This window comes from Chaetodon trifascialis, chromosome 20 (assembly GCF_039877785.1).
Source record: "Chaetodon trifascialis isolate fChaTrf1 chromosome 20, fChaTrf1.hap1, whole genome shotgun sequence".
In the NCBI taxonomy this organism is placed as follows: domain Eukaryota; kingdom Metazoa; phylum Chordata; class Actinopteri; order Chaetodontiformes; family Chaetodontidae; genus Chaetodon; species Chaetodon trifascialis.
Genome location: NC_092075.1, coordinates 16,665,217 through 16,684,866, shown reverse-complemented (window position 1 = coordinate 16,684,866; position 19,650 = coordinate 16,665,217). Strand labels below are relative to the sequence as shown.

Sequence of the window (19,650 nt, the reverse complement as noted above, 5' to 3'; positions counted from 1 at the left end):
ACTTTCTATCACACATGCTGCGGATAATGAGAGACCATGTCATCCATTTAGTCTCATTTCCATTTTACAGCCCTTTGATAGGAGGAATCAGAGAGCACTGGCTCCAGCAGAGACTTTATGGCCCTGGGCTTCACTCCGTGTGTGTGTGTGTGTGTGTGTGTGTGTGTGTGTGTGTGTGTGTGTGTCCATCTCTGCCTGAACCTGTGTGCCTCATCTAGTACTGTGATGTGCTCCCGTTGATGAACTGGACCGTAGAAAAAGCAATGACAAATTTAATGGCTGTCATAGACATTGCAGTCAATGTTCCAATTGAGTAAAGTGGTTATTTTCATTTTGACGGTTTGACACAGTAATTTTTGTTCAGAGCATGTGATAATCCTGCATTTGTGAGCCCCAACGAATCTGCTGGACGGATATGGACATTACATTAGTGTGGGTCTTTGTATTATCATAAAATCACCATCTAGTTTTCAGCTTTTGTGAGCTTTTTATTTTGCTCATCTGCAGTTTAGATCCCGTAGAAGACTTGCGTTATTGGTCGTTTTGTTTCTTTTTTGATGCTTTCACTTATACTTTTATCCCCAGAGGTCAAAGGTCAGAGTCAGCCTCAGCACGGCATCCCTGGAGGTGGCAGAGTTTCATTTTAAAGGTCAAGGACACTTCGGCACAAGAATGAAACCTGAGCAGTTACCTGAAGTGCACAATATTTACTAATGTCAGCAGTGTACAATTTTGGAAGATCATATACCATCAATCGATGTACTTTACTGTTTCATAGTGACAGGAAGTGATTTTACTAACAAAACCGAACAAAAAAGTTCCTTTTTTTGATGGACAATTCGGATGCAGCTCAGGCTTTTTTCCCAAGGCTACTGTTTTGACATATCTGATGCAGAGATGCCGTGTTCTCTTGTAATTAAAGCTGAGCAACATCGATATCCCAATATGAGACAGTCCTCCAGAGAAGAACAACAGCATAATTCATTTTAGAAAATGGCCCAAAACAACATCGCAAAGGCTTAAATATGGTGAAGTTGTTATAAAGCGACAAAGTCAATGAAGACTACACTCATCATCCTGATGACGATCATTCCCTAATTTTAACCACGTCATTATTTCTGTAACCAAGCTCCCAGAGTCTTAACAAAGTGCTTATTTTAACCCAAATCATGACCTTTCCCAAACCTTGTTTGAGTGAAGTGAGTCAGCTGAAAAGTCATTTTTGTGCCTGAACTAAACCCTAATCATAGCATTGTCACACCATAGAACAGATTCATTTTTCATCAGTGATTTGAAAGTTGTGGAAGGCATGATGTTGTCCTGTCAATAGTAAAGTCAGATCAGAAAACATTTCTGTTGCTCTAAGAATCAAAGCCAAACCTGAGTGGCTGTCAGTGAACACATGGTCTGATAACACTTACAAGGTGCAACTAACTGGCAGAGAATCACTTCCTGTCTTTGCCGTCTAATACTACAAATCTGTCTGTTTTTTCCACTAATACCGCCGCTGACAGCACACTACAAAAAAGAAATTAATAATCTAAAATACTAAGACAACAGCCTGACTGAGAGCAGTTTGTGCAATCTGTCCATTTCTTTTTTCACAGTATTTTGCCAGTGAAGCCCTGTTGTCAACAAACAGAGGATTCTTTTTACGTGACACAGTCTGCTGTTTGGTAGCTCCCATGATTTAATCACGGTTTTTGAAAAGCAGCTTATTCTGATGATCCTGCAAAGCTACCTTGACATTCTGTGTGCCAACTGCCTCCTAAAACAATATCTGCTGCCACTATTTACTGGGAAATTATCTTCAATTTGAGGACAAATGGGGAATGATTGCGTAACCCAAGGTGTACACCGAAATGTGCATTCAAATTTGTGCTAAATAAGTATGATTTATGAGCCAAGCGGGTTTGCCTTTCAGCTCCATATGAAAGTAATCCCTGTGCAATGAAAAGATGATTGAGGACGGACTCCCTTTTTGGTTATTTTCTTTTTTTCATGCCAGTGATTCCTCAGAGAATGTACCTGTCCATCATAGCCATGCCTGTGGGGCCTCGGAGGGAGGAATCAGGGGAGGAGAAATAATGAGAGCTCACACCAGCTGCAAGGAACTCAGAGACTCCTACTCTGTGGGGGCTCTTCCTCTTTACACCCCCACCCTAACATCCCAACCACCCAAACAACAGGGACACGCCCTCTGGTGACCACTGTCTCACAATCCATGGCGTTAGAGGGTTGTGATCGCACCTCGGCAGCCTTTCGGGTACTCTGCGCAGCCAAGAAACTTCAAAGAGCCAGGCTGAGCGCTGAGCGAGGGCCAGATCACACTGTCTCTGCCTTTCAGTTTGTCGAGCAACACACACTAACATTCACTGACACTCAAAACAGAAGAGGCCTATTATTTCCACAATAGGATTCAAACTGCACCAGGCTTTAAAAGTTCAATAAATGATTTTTTACTTTTCTCTTCTGGTGGATTTAAATGACACCGTTGTGCAGTGCTGTCAGAGGGAAAATGGTGGCGAAATGAAGAGGAGGGGAAAAAAAGAAATAAAGACAGAGTGCTAACTGTGAGCAAAATGTCTCCACTGACTTTGGAAGGTACTGCTTTTTCAGTCACAACAGTAGAATAGTTTTAGTGCAGCAAAGGACAGAAACTCATTAATATCACCCAGGGAAAAGAAACAAACGTTTTCTCATAAATTTTAATTTATGTATCAGTTATCAATTCTTATTGCAATGGATGATGATATGATTGTACATTTATAGGTTAAAATGATCTATTTTTTGCACATATGAGTCCATTCACAGCCCAAACTTCCTTTTCCTCCTGATGGCCTATGCTTATGCTACCTCATTAAGCAGATCATGTTATTCTAAGAAATATTCTACTACCCAATAAAAAAAAAAAAAAAGGCAGTCAACCCAGGAACTGATTGATCATCGACAATGGAAAATCACCTTGCATTACTCTAATTGGCTTTTTACTTGCAAAGCTTTATTGCACTTTTAGTAATGAGATTTTACTGCCAAAACAGAAAATCTACAACCCAGGACGAGAGGGCTCTGCAGTGGTCGATTAAAACCACCTAGAACATCACTGGTACACATCTTCCGAGCATCAGCAATATTGATGAGGAGGTGTCTGTGCAGGGCCCAGAGGATAATAAAAGACAACATCCACCCTAGCCACAGCCTGTCCACCCTGCTGCCGTGTGGCAAGCGATACAGAGGTATCTGCTGCCGTGCCACCACAAGGAACACAACTTGCATTTCTGTGTATAATCCTGAATTATAGAATGACAAATGAACCTTGAACCTTTACCTTGTAATTATGAAAAAGGTGAGCATGGTTACCACTCATCGCCATTTGAGGATATTGTAATTACGACATCCTGATGTAATTAGGGGGGTTGACGAACTTCATAATTGCAAGAAACGTCTCCATTTGCGGTCTAGAAATTCTTGTGCAACAACAAAGTCAAACTAGACTGCAGAGCAGGTGGGAGAGGAACAGCTGGAGGGAATCCAGACGGCAATGAGATTTCATTCAAACAACACATTTCAGGTCATCTGGACCTCAAGCTTTTGCTCATCCGTCATGCAAACCAGACAACTCTGTGGACTGTTTGGGCTGAATGAGTCGCCGCCATCATCAATCCATCACATCTCGTCTCGATTGGTACCTTAAGTATGAGCTGAGACACCTTGCGGCCTCACCGTGCGCCTTCCAACAGTCAGCATCCATGAGCCAAGCACCAACACAGGCCGTATCCCGGACAACAACCTAATGCTCAGCCGCCACCTGTTTCCACGGGTGTCGGGGTGACAAACTGCAGGAATAATGAGGTCGTGGGAGTGGAGCATGGAAGGGTGAGAGGGAAGGGGGTCTAAACACAGGAAGGGAGAGGAAGTTCCCATTTATAATTCATGTCAGGAGAATTATCATCAGCACTGTGGCATTTGGAATGAATTATTGATTGTGTCTTGGAAGCTTTATGTAAAAACTTGCAGTTGGGGGGTCCTGATGGACGGGGCGTGAAGTAAGAGGGCACAGGGATAGAAGAAGCAGCCACAAAACTGTCTGCTGAGGCAGGAGGATGTGTTTTCAGGGGAGGTTATGAGATAAATTCTCTCTTAGGGGAGCACTGGGTGTAATCTTGGATCAAGGGATATGGTGTTGGGGGATAAAAGTAACAATACCACAATGTGAGAATACTTAGTTTCTATGTTACATTGATGATGCAATACATCATCAATACATTGTAGCTGGCCAAAGTAAGTTAATTTTAACTTTATACACCACTGAGGAGTTTGATCTGCAATGCATCTTATTTCATGAACTAATGATATGTTTTGGATTTAAAATCTCTGGAAAATAACTATGAAGCATACTGCAGATGTCAAACATGTCAAGACTCAAGTTCTTTATTTGTCATGTGCACAACCATCACACTGAAGCAGTCATTAGTGATGACATGCTTGTTCTCAGGCTCCCTTTAACAATGCTCATACAATATGTATAAAAAAGATGTAGTGTATGAAAAATGCAATATTCCCCACTTACATATAGAGGCTGAGGTGCAGGAAATTGGTTAGTGGAGGTGTGTGAGAGAACACCTCGACTCATTTCCCTGAAGAATAATGTTATATTTCTTGGAAGCCTACACTTTCTTTTGCTGAAGCTTTTTTCAGCGTTTCAGCTAACATGGGCGACCACATGTGGAACCCTAAAGTAGCATCAAAGGTTCAGCACAACTACCTTAAAGTACGTGTGCAGTACTTAAGTAGATGTAATCAGCCACTTTCCACTATTGCGAACAATAAAGGACATGGAATATATGTACTTTGCGATGCTTTTACATGAACATAACTTTGATGTTATACATGTTGAAAATACAACCCTGATTCCAAAAAAGTTGGGATGCTGTGTAAGAGGTAAATAAAAGCAGAAGGCATCATTTGCAAACGAACGCTGTTTACTGACAACAGTTTTACAAAGTGATCCTGAGTCTATATAGTAATATCCGTTATACAATCATGTGTTCACAAAGCGATGAACCCCGCTCCATCCCTCCTTATGAATGGCTGGTAAGAGTTTATTCTCAGGGTGCTTTATCGATTAGGGAAAATATGTTCATGTCAACCTCATCATATTGAAACTGAGGTAAAACAACGGCTCCGGTTTCTTATTAGGCAATAAATCTCTTTGAACCACTCATCTCCTCCAGAAGGGCAAGGCAACTGCAGCTTTAAAAATCCACCTGGGCCTTGACAGCAAAGGACTGCTGCTGAGGACGTGGTCACTAATGGAAGGGGACGCATTGGAGTCAGTGACCCTGGTTACTTGACCCTAAACCTTCCTCCATCACTTACTGCAGTCTCTCCAGCCTGAGTCTGACAGGCATGAATCACTACCTTGTCTACAGCTATTCTTTTTCATTCCAAAGCACAGCACGAATCAATACCAATACCAACATACAATTCATGTAACCCCTCCACACTGAACGGACAGTATGTTCAGCAGCCTTACGTAATTTGTTTTTTCAAGCAGGAACACACCTTTCCATCGAGAATGACTGAATAAGCAACAAGTCGATATTGAATACGTGCACCTTAATATAAAGTATTGGCCATTCTTTAACAGGTGTAAGGCATTCTGAAATGTGCCCTAGAGCATGTAACTTCAATCTGAGCACTCATTTGCAAAATTGATATTTCTCAGTAGCACAACTTGTGCTGAAAAGCAAGCCTTACTAAGACATGTAGTACCTGAAGTATGAACCCCAAAATACCCGAAAAACCAAGTAAAGAGAACAAAGAGCTCAAAGGTTTAATGTACTTTACATGTTTGAAAATGTTCCTATGGAGAAAATGAGCACAGGGCCAGCCTGAGGGCTTGTGACTGAGGTTAAACGCTACTTCAGTAAATAGCATCAGGCAGGCAGGCCAACGGTGGCTGAGGCACGTTCCAGATGTTTGTAGCACTGGGTGTGGATGCTAAGCAACTAGCTATTTTTAGCCACAGAGCACAGGAAGGAAATGAAAGGAGCAGAGTTCAGTGTGCACGGGATTCAGAGCAGCAGAGAGGGTAATCAAACACTGCTGACCAATGGCAACCACGCCGTCCTTACACAATGGTGGCTCGGCTGTCGCTGGCTTAGCCTTATCACAACATACTCACACTGAGAGTGGGTGGGAGATGAACGAGTGGGGAGAGGAGGACAGTGAGGGAAGGGAAGAGATGGATGGGGGAGGTGAGAGGGAGAGAAAAGCAGCTGAAAAGGGAGCAGTTGGTACAAATTAAATCAGGGGATTGGTGTGTTTCCTTCACATTACAACTCCCCATCTGTTTCAAGGTGTTTTTTGTGCCTTGTGTATTAGGTAAAGTGATTGTGAGCTGTGATGCAGAGCAAATTTCTGAGATATCTTCCAATGAAATATCTGATTTCATCCAAAGAACATGCAGTCACTTACTTATGGTGGCTAAAGCCAAAACTGCCACTTCAACGTCTCTGTCGTAAGGTGGACAATTTAGCTGTAGCAGCGAGTTTGCTGGAAAACCTGTATTCAAATTCATTTCAAATTCTATTCTTAAGCAGCACAAAAATAAAATCCATCCACCTTGACACTGTCTCTATCAAGTCGACGAGCATCCCTGGGATGGCTCCAACGCTTCACAAGTTGGTCGTGACTCAAAGGCTGTTTGGATGAGATAGAAATTGATGCAAGAAACACTGTCTGCATTTCAAATAAATGACGCTATTCCTTTTAATGAAGACGGCAAATCTGTCTGAAAGCTTCCTTCCTTCACTGCTCTCCAGTCACAGACGGAAAATTACCAAACTGTTGATCGATGGTTAACAGGTGCAGGCTAATTATGCTAATCATGGCAACAGCCAAATAAACTGATTGCCATGTTCATTTAAATGACAGCAATGTTCCTTTGGTGGCTAATTAAAATAGGTTGGGAGAAAGGAAACGAGGCGGCTGGGTTTGGACAGAGGGAGGTGTTTAAATAAAAGCGTTCTCTGGGGTCTACTGTAATAAGCTGTATTTCATTGGTTTAATGATGTCATAATGAATTTCTAATGATGGGGGATGGGTTCGGGTGCGAAGAATAGAAGTGTGGTGATATGTTTCGTGAAACCCATACAGATACTTTCTCCCCCGCGAAAAGGCAACACAACACGGGAGCCGTAGCTTGTACCGTTTGTGGCGTAGGGTATTCCTGGTTGAAATGAGTTCAGCAAAGAAAATAAAAATCAGTAGAGGACGTCGAGCAGGGTGTGTGCTCCATCTGTTTCAATACTAGCCCCACTGGAAAGGGCAGGGGAAGGTTTTGAAAGGGCAATTACTTTTTCTTTGCGCTGGGCCCAGTTGGCCCCAGTATCTATTTGCATGTGACCCAGGAAAAGGCATCATTAGAGGGAGGGTTGGCGATCAGAGGCCAGGGGAGATGAACTCTGGGGCCCCTGACAGCCACTGTGGAGGTATGAAAGGTGGATAGGGCTGATTAATGTTTATAGAGGCAGCGGCTGTGAAATCCCTCTCTTTTCCCTCTTCTCCCCAATGTCCTCTGTTTTAATTCCAGGCTTCCAGAGATTACACATATACAGTTTAGGCTCTATTTTTGTAAACACCTCTGGAGTGACATCAGGGAAACTCTGAGAGTTCCACCTCTTCTTTTACTGAGAAATGTCTCCTCTTTTTGTTATATTTCTTTACATTCTTCTTCTAAAACATTCCATGTGCCGTGCTGATCACACACTTCACCTAATAATGAGGTCAAATTGGATAGAATGCGCGCCCACATTATGCAGAATTGCTGTGTTATTTTATCCTTCATTTGTTTAAACCACCGTTGCTGCAACACGGTTCCAATAGCATTTGGCATTCCAATCACGATGCAGGAAAACTTAAGATGCACTCAAGCAAAGCTGTCAGTGTCTTTGGATGGACGGATCATACACATGGCATCCAAAGTGACGGTCGTCCACTGCTGACTGCATCGCTTGCCACAATCTAAGATGGTCAGCTGAAACGTCAGGAAGCTCAATGGAGATCTACTCCCATTCAACAGAATGTCCTGTTTTTTTTTTCTTTGTGGAAGGTGAAAACAAAAAATGCTCCAGAAAGAAGAGATGAATGATACATATGATGGAAGTCAGTAATCTCTTTGTTCGCTATCGGATGTGCACACAAAGAAACTTTTGTGTAAAGGTAACAAAAGAGGAAAGAGCATATCCACTGATGGGCTGCCAAAAAAAAAAAGGAATGCAGGTATAAAACAACCCCTTTTAAGCTTCCATTTATGAGGCATTCTCACTATTTAAATGTATGCCACATTAGTAGGGATCTAGTCAATTCAATATATTATAATGTGATGTTTGGCCTTAATGGAAAATCAATGACGAGACAAGCCCGCCACCGCTGAGACCATACAAAAGCAATTTCCAAATTGACATATGGAGGGCCTATGTGATTGATTCTGACTGCTGTTGGATTTTAATACCGTTCGCAGCGAGCTCATTGACTCTCAGACATCGTCTTGTGGTTTATCTGCAAACTGCCAAATGAGCCCTTGTCTCCTTTTTCTTTTCTCTCATCTATTCCCTCTCTGTCTTTTTTCAGACCCTCTTCTGGGCCCAAAAGCAGGGAGAGTGGATATGTTGCATTAGATATGTTAGATAAATGAGCGGATGACTTTCTGCATACACATCCTCTTTATAATTGATCGCGGCGAGCTGTATTACAGTTTATTCAGATCTCACCACTGCAGAGTAATCCTCGTCGCTGGGGTTCAAATTCTACATGTTCCTTCAATCAGCTGAAAAGCTACAGTATTAACATTCCCACTGCAGCAGCTCTGACACAATGGCATCAGCTGTCATCATCAATTTAATGACTTCATACTATCCCTGATGCTTGTTTTTTTTAACTGCCTGCTAGCCTAGAAAGAAGCCCCCCACCCCACTCCACACACACACACACACACACACACACACACACACACACACACACACACACACACACACACACACACACACACACACACACACACACACACACACACACACACACAGACGCTGTAGCCACATGCAAACACACCACAGTCAAACGGATTAGAAAGTAGAGAGAAACAATTCACTTTCAGGAGCTGAGGCCAACAGGGTATGACCATCATGGATTACCAGCCAATCCCCCCCCCCCCCCCCATAAACCATTTGATTTCTCCTTTCATGTTTGGCCCAATGAACAGAAAAAATATCATAATCTGATGACCTCTTTCCTGGGGTTTTGGGGTAGTTTTGATTTGATTCTAAAATGCCTAATTCATGTGTTGTGATCATATACTGCTACCTACTTTAATTCCATATTTGACATGTATAACCACAAATTTCAAATTAAACCAAAGGCCAACAGCTGACTACATACATACATCCATTTTCCACTCACTAAAGGTCCGGGTCACTGAGGCAGCAGGCCGAGCAAAGTACCCAGATGTGATTGTTTCGAGCCGCAAACTCTAGCTCCTTGAGCAGGATCTTGAGACTTTCCCAGGCCGGGTGAGATCCCTTCTCATTTTTCCCAGTCTGTGTTGGACACAACAGGTTGGAAACCTACCCTGAGCACCTCCAAAGGAAGGCATGCATGAGGCAACCTGATCAGATGCTCTACCACCTTTCAATGGAAAAGAGCAGCACTTGTACTCTTATCTCCTTCTAAACGTCTGCGCTCCAAGAGAGCCCACTCACATTCCATGCCCCTAATCTCCCCCAGGATGAAGGGAAATAAGGACCTTTCAGGCAGTGGCCTTATGACTACTGATTTAATAAACACAAAAATCCACTCGAATACCCCATAAAAACTACCCCATAAAGCTAATATGATGTGCTGGTGAGTCAGCCATCTTTACTGCTGAGCCAACAAGTGCGTGTATTCCAACAGCATACTGTTAGAAAGCAGAGCAGCTGAGCTCAACTCTAGTCACTCAGTGACATGAGATGAGACTGCTGACCCTGAAGTGTTACACCAAATGCTCATCTGAACTCCAGGTTCCAGGCTGAGGCTAATGTAACTGACAGATTTGACTTTGAACTATATTTAAACCCATTCAAATCACATGGGCGCACTGTAAAACTGCAGTTCATCAGCCCATCTAAAAAGATCTAATGATAAAAATACCACACAGCACATCAGAGGTTTTCATCTGAGGACAGAAGGACAGACGGTACAGTAAGCACCAGCTGTAGACAGAATAAAGCCGATGGGCAGAACCATTTCCTGAGCGGACCACAGTGTCAGTTTGAGTGCAGAGCGTTTTGGGGGCTGCAAAGTAGAGCATCCATCCATTAGTCTAATGTTTAACTCACCTTGCCGAAGTCCCTGACATCAAAGAGGTCAAAAGGGTCAAACAGCTCGCTGTTACGCAGGCCAAACTTGTCGTGGCACACCTTGAGAAATGTCCGGATGTTCTTCAAACACAGGAACTGCAAAAGAGGAGGGGAAAAAAACATAAATGCATGCTCAAACCGAATCTTGTATACACAATTCCAGCAAGAGTGTACAGCTAACATATTGGATTCATAACAGTGTTGTGACAGCATGATTAAACAAGAGGAATATTTGCCCTCAGAAACATGTTCCACCAGTCTGTTTAATATCCACTATCAATGCAACAGCAATTTTGTAAATATTTAATTTCCGGTTTGATGACTGGCAGGCTCTCCATTTCATCCGCTCCTCGTGTAAGTGTGATTATTCAGCACCAGAAGGTGAGCAGGCTGATTGCCGCTCCTGAGGCTGATGGGCGGCCTCTGATCCAGATAAGGGAAGCCACAGAGGAGCCTGTCTCCGAACATCAGAGCGCAGACAAGCCCACCGGCGAAGAGCTGCCCCGGGGGTTAAGGTGGCTTGTTGGTGTGAGACACTGGCCTCACACTGAAAGGTCACAGGTCACAAATCCAACAAACAACCTACGTGTCCTGTGGAAAAACAAGAAGCTCGAGCACTACAGTGAAGGCTTTTTAATGAGTAAAATTGGTTTTCAGATATTTGGGAAAGGGAACAAACGGTTATCACTTCAGAGTATTTACAGTTGGAGATAAGGTGATACAGAGGGACGTGGCTGCCAAGCAGTAATTAAAGATGGTTCTTTAGCATCTCTTCCAACCTCCTCTCAGCACCAGATGAGTGGATTTACAACGCAACCCTTTCTGAATATCAACTTTTAAGTATGTTTTTACCATCATGTGTGAGAAATCCCTAATACTTGCAATCTACACGGGTTAAAATTATGTCTAGTCTGCCGTGCTGATTAGATAAAATGGCCAAGCCAATACAATGGGCAATATTAACTCACTGATGACTAGTATCTGCTTTTTCAACAATGGCTACTATCCAGTTATTCAAATAAAGCATAACTGAGGCGGATGGCTAATATGGGGGGAATGGTGGGGTTCATAGGGACCCCGAAGCAGCCAAGAATATTTATAATAAACTGCATAATAAATACTCTTTGGTCACGAATACTGATGGTCCCAGTCCCTAAAATATGCCATCACACAGATAAACCTTGAGGGCTGGGAAGCAGACCAATAACTGCTCAGAAGTATTGAAATATTAATGATAAGCATAACAGCCTCCCCATCTCCCATCTTTGTGTGTGTGAAGAACACATTACCAAGCATGTAAATCCAGATGCTGCTCAGATATGCCCTTTCATTTCTCTGCGCTTGAGAGATATGAACTGATGGCCATGAAAGCAGAATGCACACTGAAAAAGATTTGAGTGAGAGAACTAAACGCTTGATTGCCTATTCTACTGAACGCTTTGACAACATACATCAACCTTGTAATGGCTGTTGCATAAAACTGGGAGAGCAACCAGCAAGATTCAGTCACAATTCACATATGGTTAATGTTAGCATGCCTTCAAGACAGCGCCAGTGGGTTTTCAGGTGTAGTAATATGCTGCAGAGCATCCCAGCTCCCCAGGCATTGCAAAGCACACAATGCTCTCATTTAAACCTTCCTGCAGCTTGATGAGCCATAGTGTTTCCTGTTGCTACAAAGGACCATGAGAGAGATCATCCGCATCAGGCTGCTGTACTAATTAGCCTTTGTGCTTTGGAAAAACACTGCAAAAATCAACTCATTGTTACCACTCCAGCAATTTTTCAGAGAAAAGGCGCAGTTTCATCTGATATGGTTTCCTGGTATTTTGTGGCATTTGAGTCGGCCTCTCCTGGCCACACCTGAGAGCCCTGCTGACTCATTCTCATTCATGTGTGCACATCTGTCTCAGTCCCAGTGTCATGGGTGTGAACCCCATAACAGAGCCGCACCGGCCAGTGAAAAGAAACGCGATTGGTTGGCCAGCCGAAGTGACATTTGCAGTCCAGCGCCGAAGGTTATCGGGTCTGTAGATCCTCACGTGCAGTGGGGAAAAAAAGCTCATTTTCCCAGCCCAGATATGAAATGGTAACATTTGCTGGAGTGGTTTGGAGACGAGACAGAGAGAGAAGCTCTGCAGATATGGATCAGGAGGGGAAAGATGTGTCTGACATTCTAATGTATATTTGGCGATAAGACAGCCAGGGTAGGGGTAAGGAGAACGGCTATGATCTTGATGAAAAATACACCATTTCTTGTGGAGTGGAGAGTGTGAGTGCACCTGGGAATAAACAGGCTGCGGTCATCTCCTTAGGCTGAAGTCGGCCTTCGTACAATCCATCTGGAATTACCTCACTGTGGTCTGCAACACATTCAAGGCTAGGCGCAGATATTCCTCCATTTTTCATAGTGTGGGAGTGTATCTCATGCACAACAATCTCAGACATATAAACTGCACTAAATTGACTGCAGTGCCTATAGAATTCTCACACGCGCACATAAGACATAGAAACACATTTTTAACTTCAACAATTAGGCAATTAAATTGTCTGCTTACAGAAAGTCGTTGGCCAACAGTTTTAATAATCAAGAAATTTATCAAGTAAAAATGCCAGTCATTTCCAGCTTCTCTGCCTTTCATGTTAGACATCACCTTGGTCTCCTGGAGCTCAAATGATTCATCAAATTCAATTCAGCAACTGCAACAGATTAAACTTTTCATTTTCGGGATTGCAGATTGAATCATTACTGCAGTACAGTTTTAATCGATTTCATTACTCGGCAACCTTGTGATTGCTGTTTCAGGCAACAAAAAGAAAATACCTCCCGCACATGGTTTTACAACTCAAACACTGTAATAAAAGTTGATTGCAAGTGAAGTAAGTGTGCAGGTGTTTGTTCCCTTTCGGCAATTACATTTTTGGATCTTTGGTTGAGCACCTGCCGCCAACACGACTCTTAAGGGTGCAAACCAATCTTTTTCTTCACCTGTGTCACATGACAAAAAATAACTGGTGGAGGTGGAAATACAGACTGAAGTGTTTGTTTCAAGACATCTTCCCAAACAGAAATGTGTGTGGACACATTCAGCATACATGACTGTGTGTACATTTGTGAGCGCACGAGCACACAAGTGTTTACCACTTGCTTCGAGTGTTTGCCATTTGAAGCGACCATTGTGCCAACCCCTCCACTCGTGGCTCACTTGGTGCTTCGACTGGTTGCTAAAATTGTGCTTATCGAGGCTTTCAGTCCCAGCAGCAAGTGCAGCATTCATCAGATCCAGCCCTCACTATAAATATGTGCTCTGAATTTGGCTCTTTACAAATTAGAAAAGATCCCTTTAGGGAAGATGAAAAGAGAGGGTCAGGCAGATAGAAAGCGAATGAGGAAAAGGGAGGGAGATATTTGAGAGAAAAAGATAGAGGCAGACTGCCTGTATGTGGTCTTAGCTGTAGTACGGCAGTAGATTCTTTACAAGGTGGCTCATGTGCTCCACTGGAGCGACAGCTCTGATTTTGACTTCTCAGTCAAGAGCAAACAACTCTTAAAAGAGGCAGACTTGTTGTCGGGAAGGCGGGGAAGAGGAGAGAGTGCCGAGAGGGAAGGAAGCAGGAGGGAGAAGAGCAGCAAAGAGGAAAGAGTCAGGTAACAAAGACCCGTCACATCCCTGACAAGCCCTTCTACCATATCACTGCGCTACATCACACAGAGAATAATGCATTGATCCTCTGGGAGGGTGGCCCTTATCTGCACACACATCCCACATGCTTATATCTGAGGAGGCACAAATTAGAGTTTCCTCCTAAAACCTGAACAACAGCAAAGCAGCAGCAAACTGAAGAAATGGAAAGGAGGAGAGGTGTGGAGATATAGAGGGTTGGGAAGGAGAGGAGGGGGAGAAGAGGGGAAAGTGGCTTGTTTTGGCAAAACTGAAGCTCTTTAGTGACAGGGAGGGGGATTGAGGAGGGGAAAGCCAAAAGAGAAAAACAACCCATGGGGGGCGAAGTCGTAAAAGATGAGGAAGAGGCTGCAGGTAAGGCTACGAGACAAGAGGAGCCAGTTCACAAAAACTGAAAGAATCGATCTGATCAGAACGTGTTTCCTGGATCAATTACCTACTATGGATTCACAAACAAAATGCTAAAAACAGAGTGCAGGCATAGTGACATTTTGTACACAGGGATCAGTGATAGCAAGCAAAGCCACAGTTTAGGGTTAAAAGGACAATAACGTGTCAAATGCATTTTAAAATGTGTGAAGTTGTTTCAAACGATAAAACCCTAAAGGCCACAAAGTGAGAACAAAGAGAAAACAGCAAGTTTTTTGGAAGCCAGGCACTTAACACATTCAAGGAAAGCACCCTGCAGCCACTTGTCGAATCAGGGGACAAAGAAAGACGTGCAGAAAGGTGGTCAACTATGAGTCCAAACACGATCACAAACACTAAGGCGTGGCCTGCAGATGAAGCTGCAGATCGTGTACTTGGCTCCGACTCGTCTTATTTCCCACGCTAGTGATAACACCTTCATTATCTTGGGAAATAAGCTGTTAGTTTTAATTTAATAACATTTACTCAATCATCAAAAGAAGAGGGCATCATTTCTGTCAATTTTGAATTTGTTCTCTCAGTCCCAGGAGAAGCATAACATCAGCCTTACAGGTGAAAAGAAATAATTAGCTGCCCATTCCAGTAAAGCTACAGACACAAGCGTGCAGCAATCTGACATTCCCACCCATGACCACGGAGGCCGACAAAATAAGTGAAGAGGAGTCTACTCTACAGCCTTCCTCATCCCCTAAACACAAAGTACATATTGAAATCTCTTTTTTAGTCTAATTGGGGGCAAATGAAAACAGACTTTGCTCTGGGTGCGATAAAAGAATCAATAAAAAGGATCATTTCACAGTTAAATCAATGCAAGGTTTGTTATTATGGAGAAGAGAAGAGAAGAGAAGAGAAGAGAAGAGAAGAGAAGAGAAGAGAAGAGAAGAGAAGAGAAGAGAAGAGAAGAGAGATTTATAACCAGCAGACTGAGGTGAGTCAGATAGATGATCAGATACTCAGACAGCCAGTCAGAGAATTGGAGTCAATGGAAGAGACTGATGCCTGTCTGGGAACTGTGAGGCAGCCAAATACACACACACACAGACACACACACACACACACACACACACACACACACACACACACACACACACACACACACACACACACACACACACACACACACACACACACACACACACACACACACACACACACACACACACACACACAAAAAATGCCCTCATGTTGTATCTCGGGCAGTGAATCATTCGACACCCTCAGAACAACAGTAAGGGAGAAAGGGAGCTCTCAGCAGGTGAGAGAGCAGCAGCAACAAGGAGCTCACGTGACTGCAAGAAAAAGGCCAACTGAGCTGTTTCCGACAACATACACACACAAATATTTTTTTTTTGACTTAAGACTTTAGACTGCTTCTTTATAATTTCCCAAATTGGGATCAATAAAGAAGCAGTCTAAAGTCATCACCTAGTACACGCGCACACAAATGCCAGGTAGAGGTGATGATGGATCTCGTAAACTTTGGGTCTGGGTAATGATCCTGCAGCCAGGGTGTTGATTACTTTCTGGTAAGGAGAGATTTATGCCTGGCAGTGATCAGCACTCAACCTTTCCAAATAAACCTCATCCAAATACTTGGCTGTACACTGCAGCAAATGTCTATTACACGAGCCTGGTAATATCTCATTCAGTGTGAAAAGCTTACATTTCTTAAATAGCTGAAAACAGCAAAAGAAAGAGAAAAAAATCCACTCTTGAGAATCACCTTCTGCCAGCAGGATGCTAGCACTCTGCATTTAGAGACTTCCAGCACTACCAACACGCACGTAACACTGCTGTCGTCTTTGCAGGCATTGCGGTTACTTTAAAAAGAATGGCCTGTAGCAAAGAGGATCCAGATACAATGCACTGCTGTGCATACACCTGCACCTATCAAAATACTGATACACTCATGAGTCACCTTCTTTCCCTTTGCACTGAGTGCAATAAGCTTAACGATCAGCTATGTTTGCCTTGAGTTTAGCATCTCAGTCTACATCATATCAAGGAAATTAAACATGATTTTAAGTAGAGTTTCAAGAGCACAAACTTCCTCCTTCATGATCTTCCCTTACTTGAAATCAATATCTGCTTTGATGAATATTTTAAACCAGTAAATGGTTCCTCTGAGTTTCTACAGCCACAAACTTGCAAGGCTTGGAAAAAGAAATACTGTATTACCAGTGGAGAATAATTTGCTGCATTGAATATAACTGGGAGTTTAGTAACTTCAGTGAAAAATGAAAACATTCATATTTTGGAAGTGCACTCCCATGCAAACCCCTCTGTCTCAGGTTTGCAAATGTTTAGGTGGCACGTGCCGGGTGACACCCAGAGGGGATTAATGAGTGCCGGGGCTCCTCTGTCCCACTTCCAGGTCAAGCAGATGTTAGAGCCAGTGAGGAAAAAAGGCCCTGCTCTTGCAATTAGAGAAGAGGGACGCTATATGAATAATGCATTGTGATAGTATGCAAATGTGTTAATCTTATCCTATTACCCCTAAAAGCCTGTAAGCAGGCATGGATTGACCACAGTTTTAAATCTCGTACAACCCTCAGCAGACGAGGCAGAACTGCATCGTTAGTCAGGCCCACGTGGCCTCATGTTAAAATATGGAAGTTAAATAGGCTAAGTACATTTTTTAGCGAGGTTAATCTCCATTACAAAAGAAGATAATTCAGCTCAGAGGACAGACTCTGAACGGAGAGAGTGACCACGACTGGAGAGCATGACCGCATAATTAAAGCGAGACCACCTTCACCTTTATACCAGCTACTCATAAAAACACAAGCACACGCTTTAATTGCGTGTAAGGCAAGCCTGAGATAAGACGCACACGGCATGAGGAAGAAAGCATTAGCTGAACTCTTGTAACGTGCCATCGGTAACACGCTCGCCACATGGACACATATTAGGTCATTCGTGAGAACAGAGAAGCAGTGAACCCGAGGGTAACTAAAAAGGAGACCCCTTCCTGGGAGAGAAAAGCTTTTGTGTGGAAGAGAGTGCAACAGAATGGTGAAAAGAAAGAGATATGTCTTCAAGATACTGCTCTTTCCTCTCTCTGCTGAAGCAGAAACGACTACAGCCAGGAACAAAGAATCTGTTCTCCTGGATAATGGAGAGAGAGAAGAGAAAGGAGATAGTTTGTTGACATGTGGGGGTGTTTTAAAATGTCAGTCAGGAGTGCTAAGTAGTGTGTTATATATACAGTATACATCATCTCTTATTTCGATCATTTCACTAGATTTTGTGTCATCATTAATACTGTTTATGGAGAGTTTTAGCAATGCTTTTACAGCACGACTTTATGGATGGCAACACCAGTCTGTCATAGATGTCAATACATATGAAAGGGCACAACATTTTGGACAGACATTCACTGTTCCCAGAGGATGAATCCTAGTGACTTCTGTGATTCCTTGACTTTTCCTTGAGCGCCACAATGAGGTTGACATTTGTGTGTTTGACTGAAGATTCTCATTCATCCGGGTCATGGTGGTTCTACAAAGGCAACCGGACAGATTGACTCTGACTGACTGGTGGGGAGTCCGAGGCATTTATCATCTCACCTGTGACCTCAACGACTCCCAAGGTGTGAGCGCTCATGCAAGAGGATAAATGCCTGGGACTCCCCACCAGTCAGTCAGAGCTGAAGAGGCCTCTTGGATGGGAGGCAAAACATCCTGTGGAACCTCAAGCAAGTCCAGCTGCCTTTGTAAAGCACTTAGAAATCTCTTTTGGATGGAGCGCCATGAAATTTTGTTCTCACATTTAGAGCTGCAATGACAAGTCAACTGAAAGAAAATGAATCAGCAGCTATGTTCATAAGTTATTAACCGTTTAAAACATTAATCAATAATGAAAATAATCATTAGCTGCACATATTCATGTCCACCTCAGTGGCAACTTTAGGGATCATGCAAACTAATCACATTCCAGTCAGCCTCAGCTCTACTTTGTTTTGTGTGCAAAATGCTTGAACACTTGCTTCAGTGAATGATGGCCCTGTAACATGATTGTGTTTTGGCTCAATATATTAATACTTTATTGAATGTTTTTGATGCAGCTCCATGTCAAGCATGTTTTGACCTCTTTTTCATTTTACAAAGTGGACCAAACTGCATTTGCCTAAAAGAATAATGTATAAAATAAGGCATCAAAGCGAGATCCATCCTGACCACATCATCAAAACTGTTTCTGTGCACCAACAGCTTCCCCGCTGAATGCATCAGTCATGCAAATCTCAGATAAAGGACAGAGGAGAGAGCAGCATGGAGTTCAAGTGAGGAAAAAAAAAAAAGCTTTCACTATTATCATTTTAATTCTACCTGACCTGCTTTTTCGATTTCCTCTGACCCTCACTGTGTTTTTTCCTCTTCTTCCTCTGTGGACCAGTAATAATTCATAAAGCTTCTTTCCTCTGAAGTGGTAAAAACTACACGCAAAAGATTTCTACTTTTGTTTTCGGTGTTGTTGTTTTGTGCAAGAGAGGCTTCACCCTTGCATGACCGGCTCCATCTCTGTTTGCACTGTCAAAATAGAGGCAGCTAGTGTTCACAACAGCCTATAATACATATCATCACCATCTTGCCCGGACGCCCTCGTGGCTGTCCTGTGTTTCATTCCTGGAGTGTTGCCGGGGCAGCTTCCAGTCTTATCAGCCTTAAGACGGAGAGAACTGCAGATGTACTTTGTTCTTCCTGCAACTGATGTTTAAACACTTTTCCTCCAAGTCTGAAAAACATTTAGACGATACAAAAGGAAAAAATATAAGAGGCCAGGATGTCATAACATTCAGTGCAAAATGCAGTCCTCCAGGTTCAATCCACTCTTCACATAAATACAGATCTGCGTTGTATCTAAGCAACAGGCCATGCTGTGGAGGCTGGGGAGAGGAGCGTGTGTTTGAGGCATTTCCACTCAGGCTTAGCTGCAGACTCGAGGCTTGATGAATGTGAGAAGGAGGCCCGCCGAGAATCCCAGACACCCATGGATCAATGGCCAGGTAATTTATGACATCAGACCCGGGAGAGGAAGACTGCATCTATCTTTTCCCCCCGGAGAGTTTCACTCACGACTTAAAGCTCATTGTGGTGATTTAGATCCCCCATAAGATACGTTACCCTTCATTTTTTTTC

At 43.0% G+C, this 19,650-nt stretch overlaps 1 protein-coding gene across 9 annotated transcripts in view; it reads right to left on the bottom strand.

Annotated features, from left to right (window-relative positions):
• Window positions 1-19,650, bottom strand: part of vav2 (vav 2 guanine nucleotide exchange factor) — a 196,972-nt gene that overhangs the window by 133,501 nt on the left and 43,821 nt on the right. For all 9 annotated transcript variants that reach the window (XM_070989069.1, XM_070989071.1, XM_070989072.1 and 6 more), the window contains exon 2: window positions 10,380-10,496. In XM_070989069.1, coding sequence (XP_070845170.1) covers window positions 10,380-10,496 — 117 coding nt within the window. The remainder of the gene's footprint in view (window positions 1-10,379; window positions 10,497-19,650) is intronic.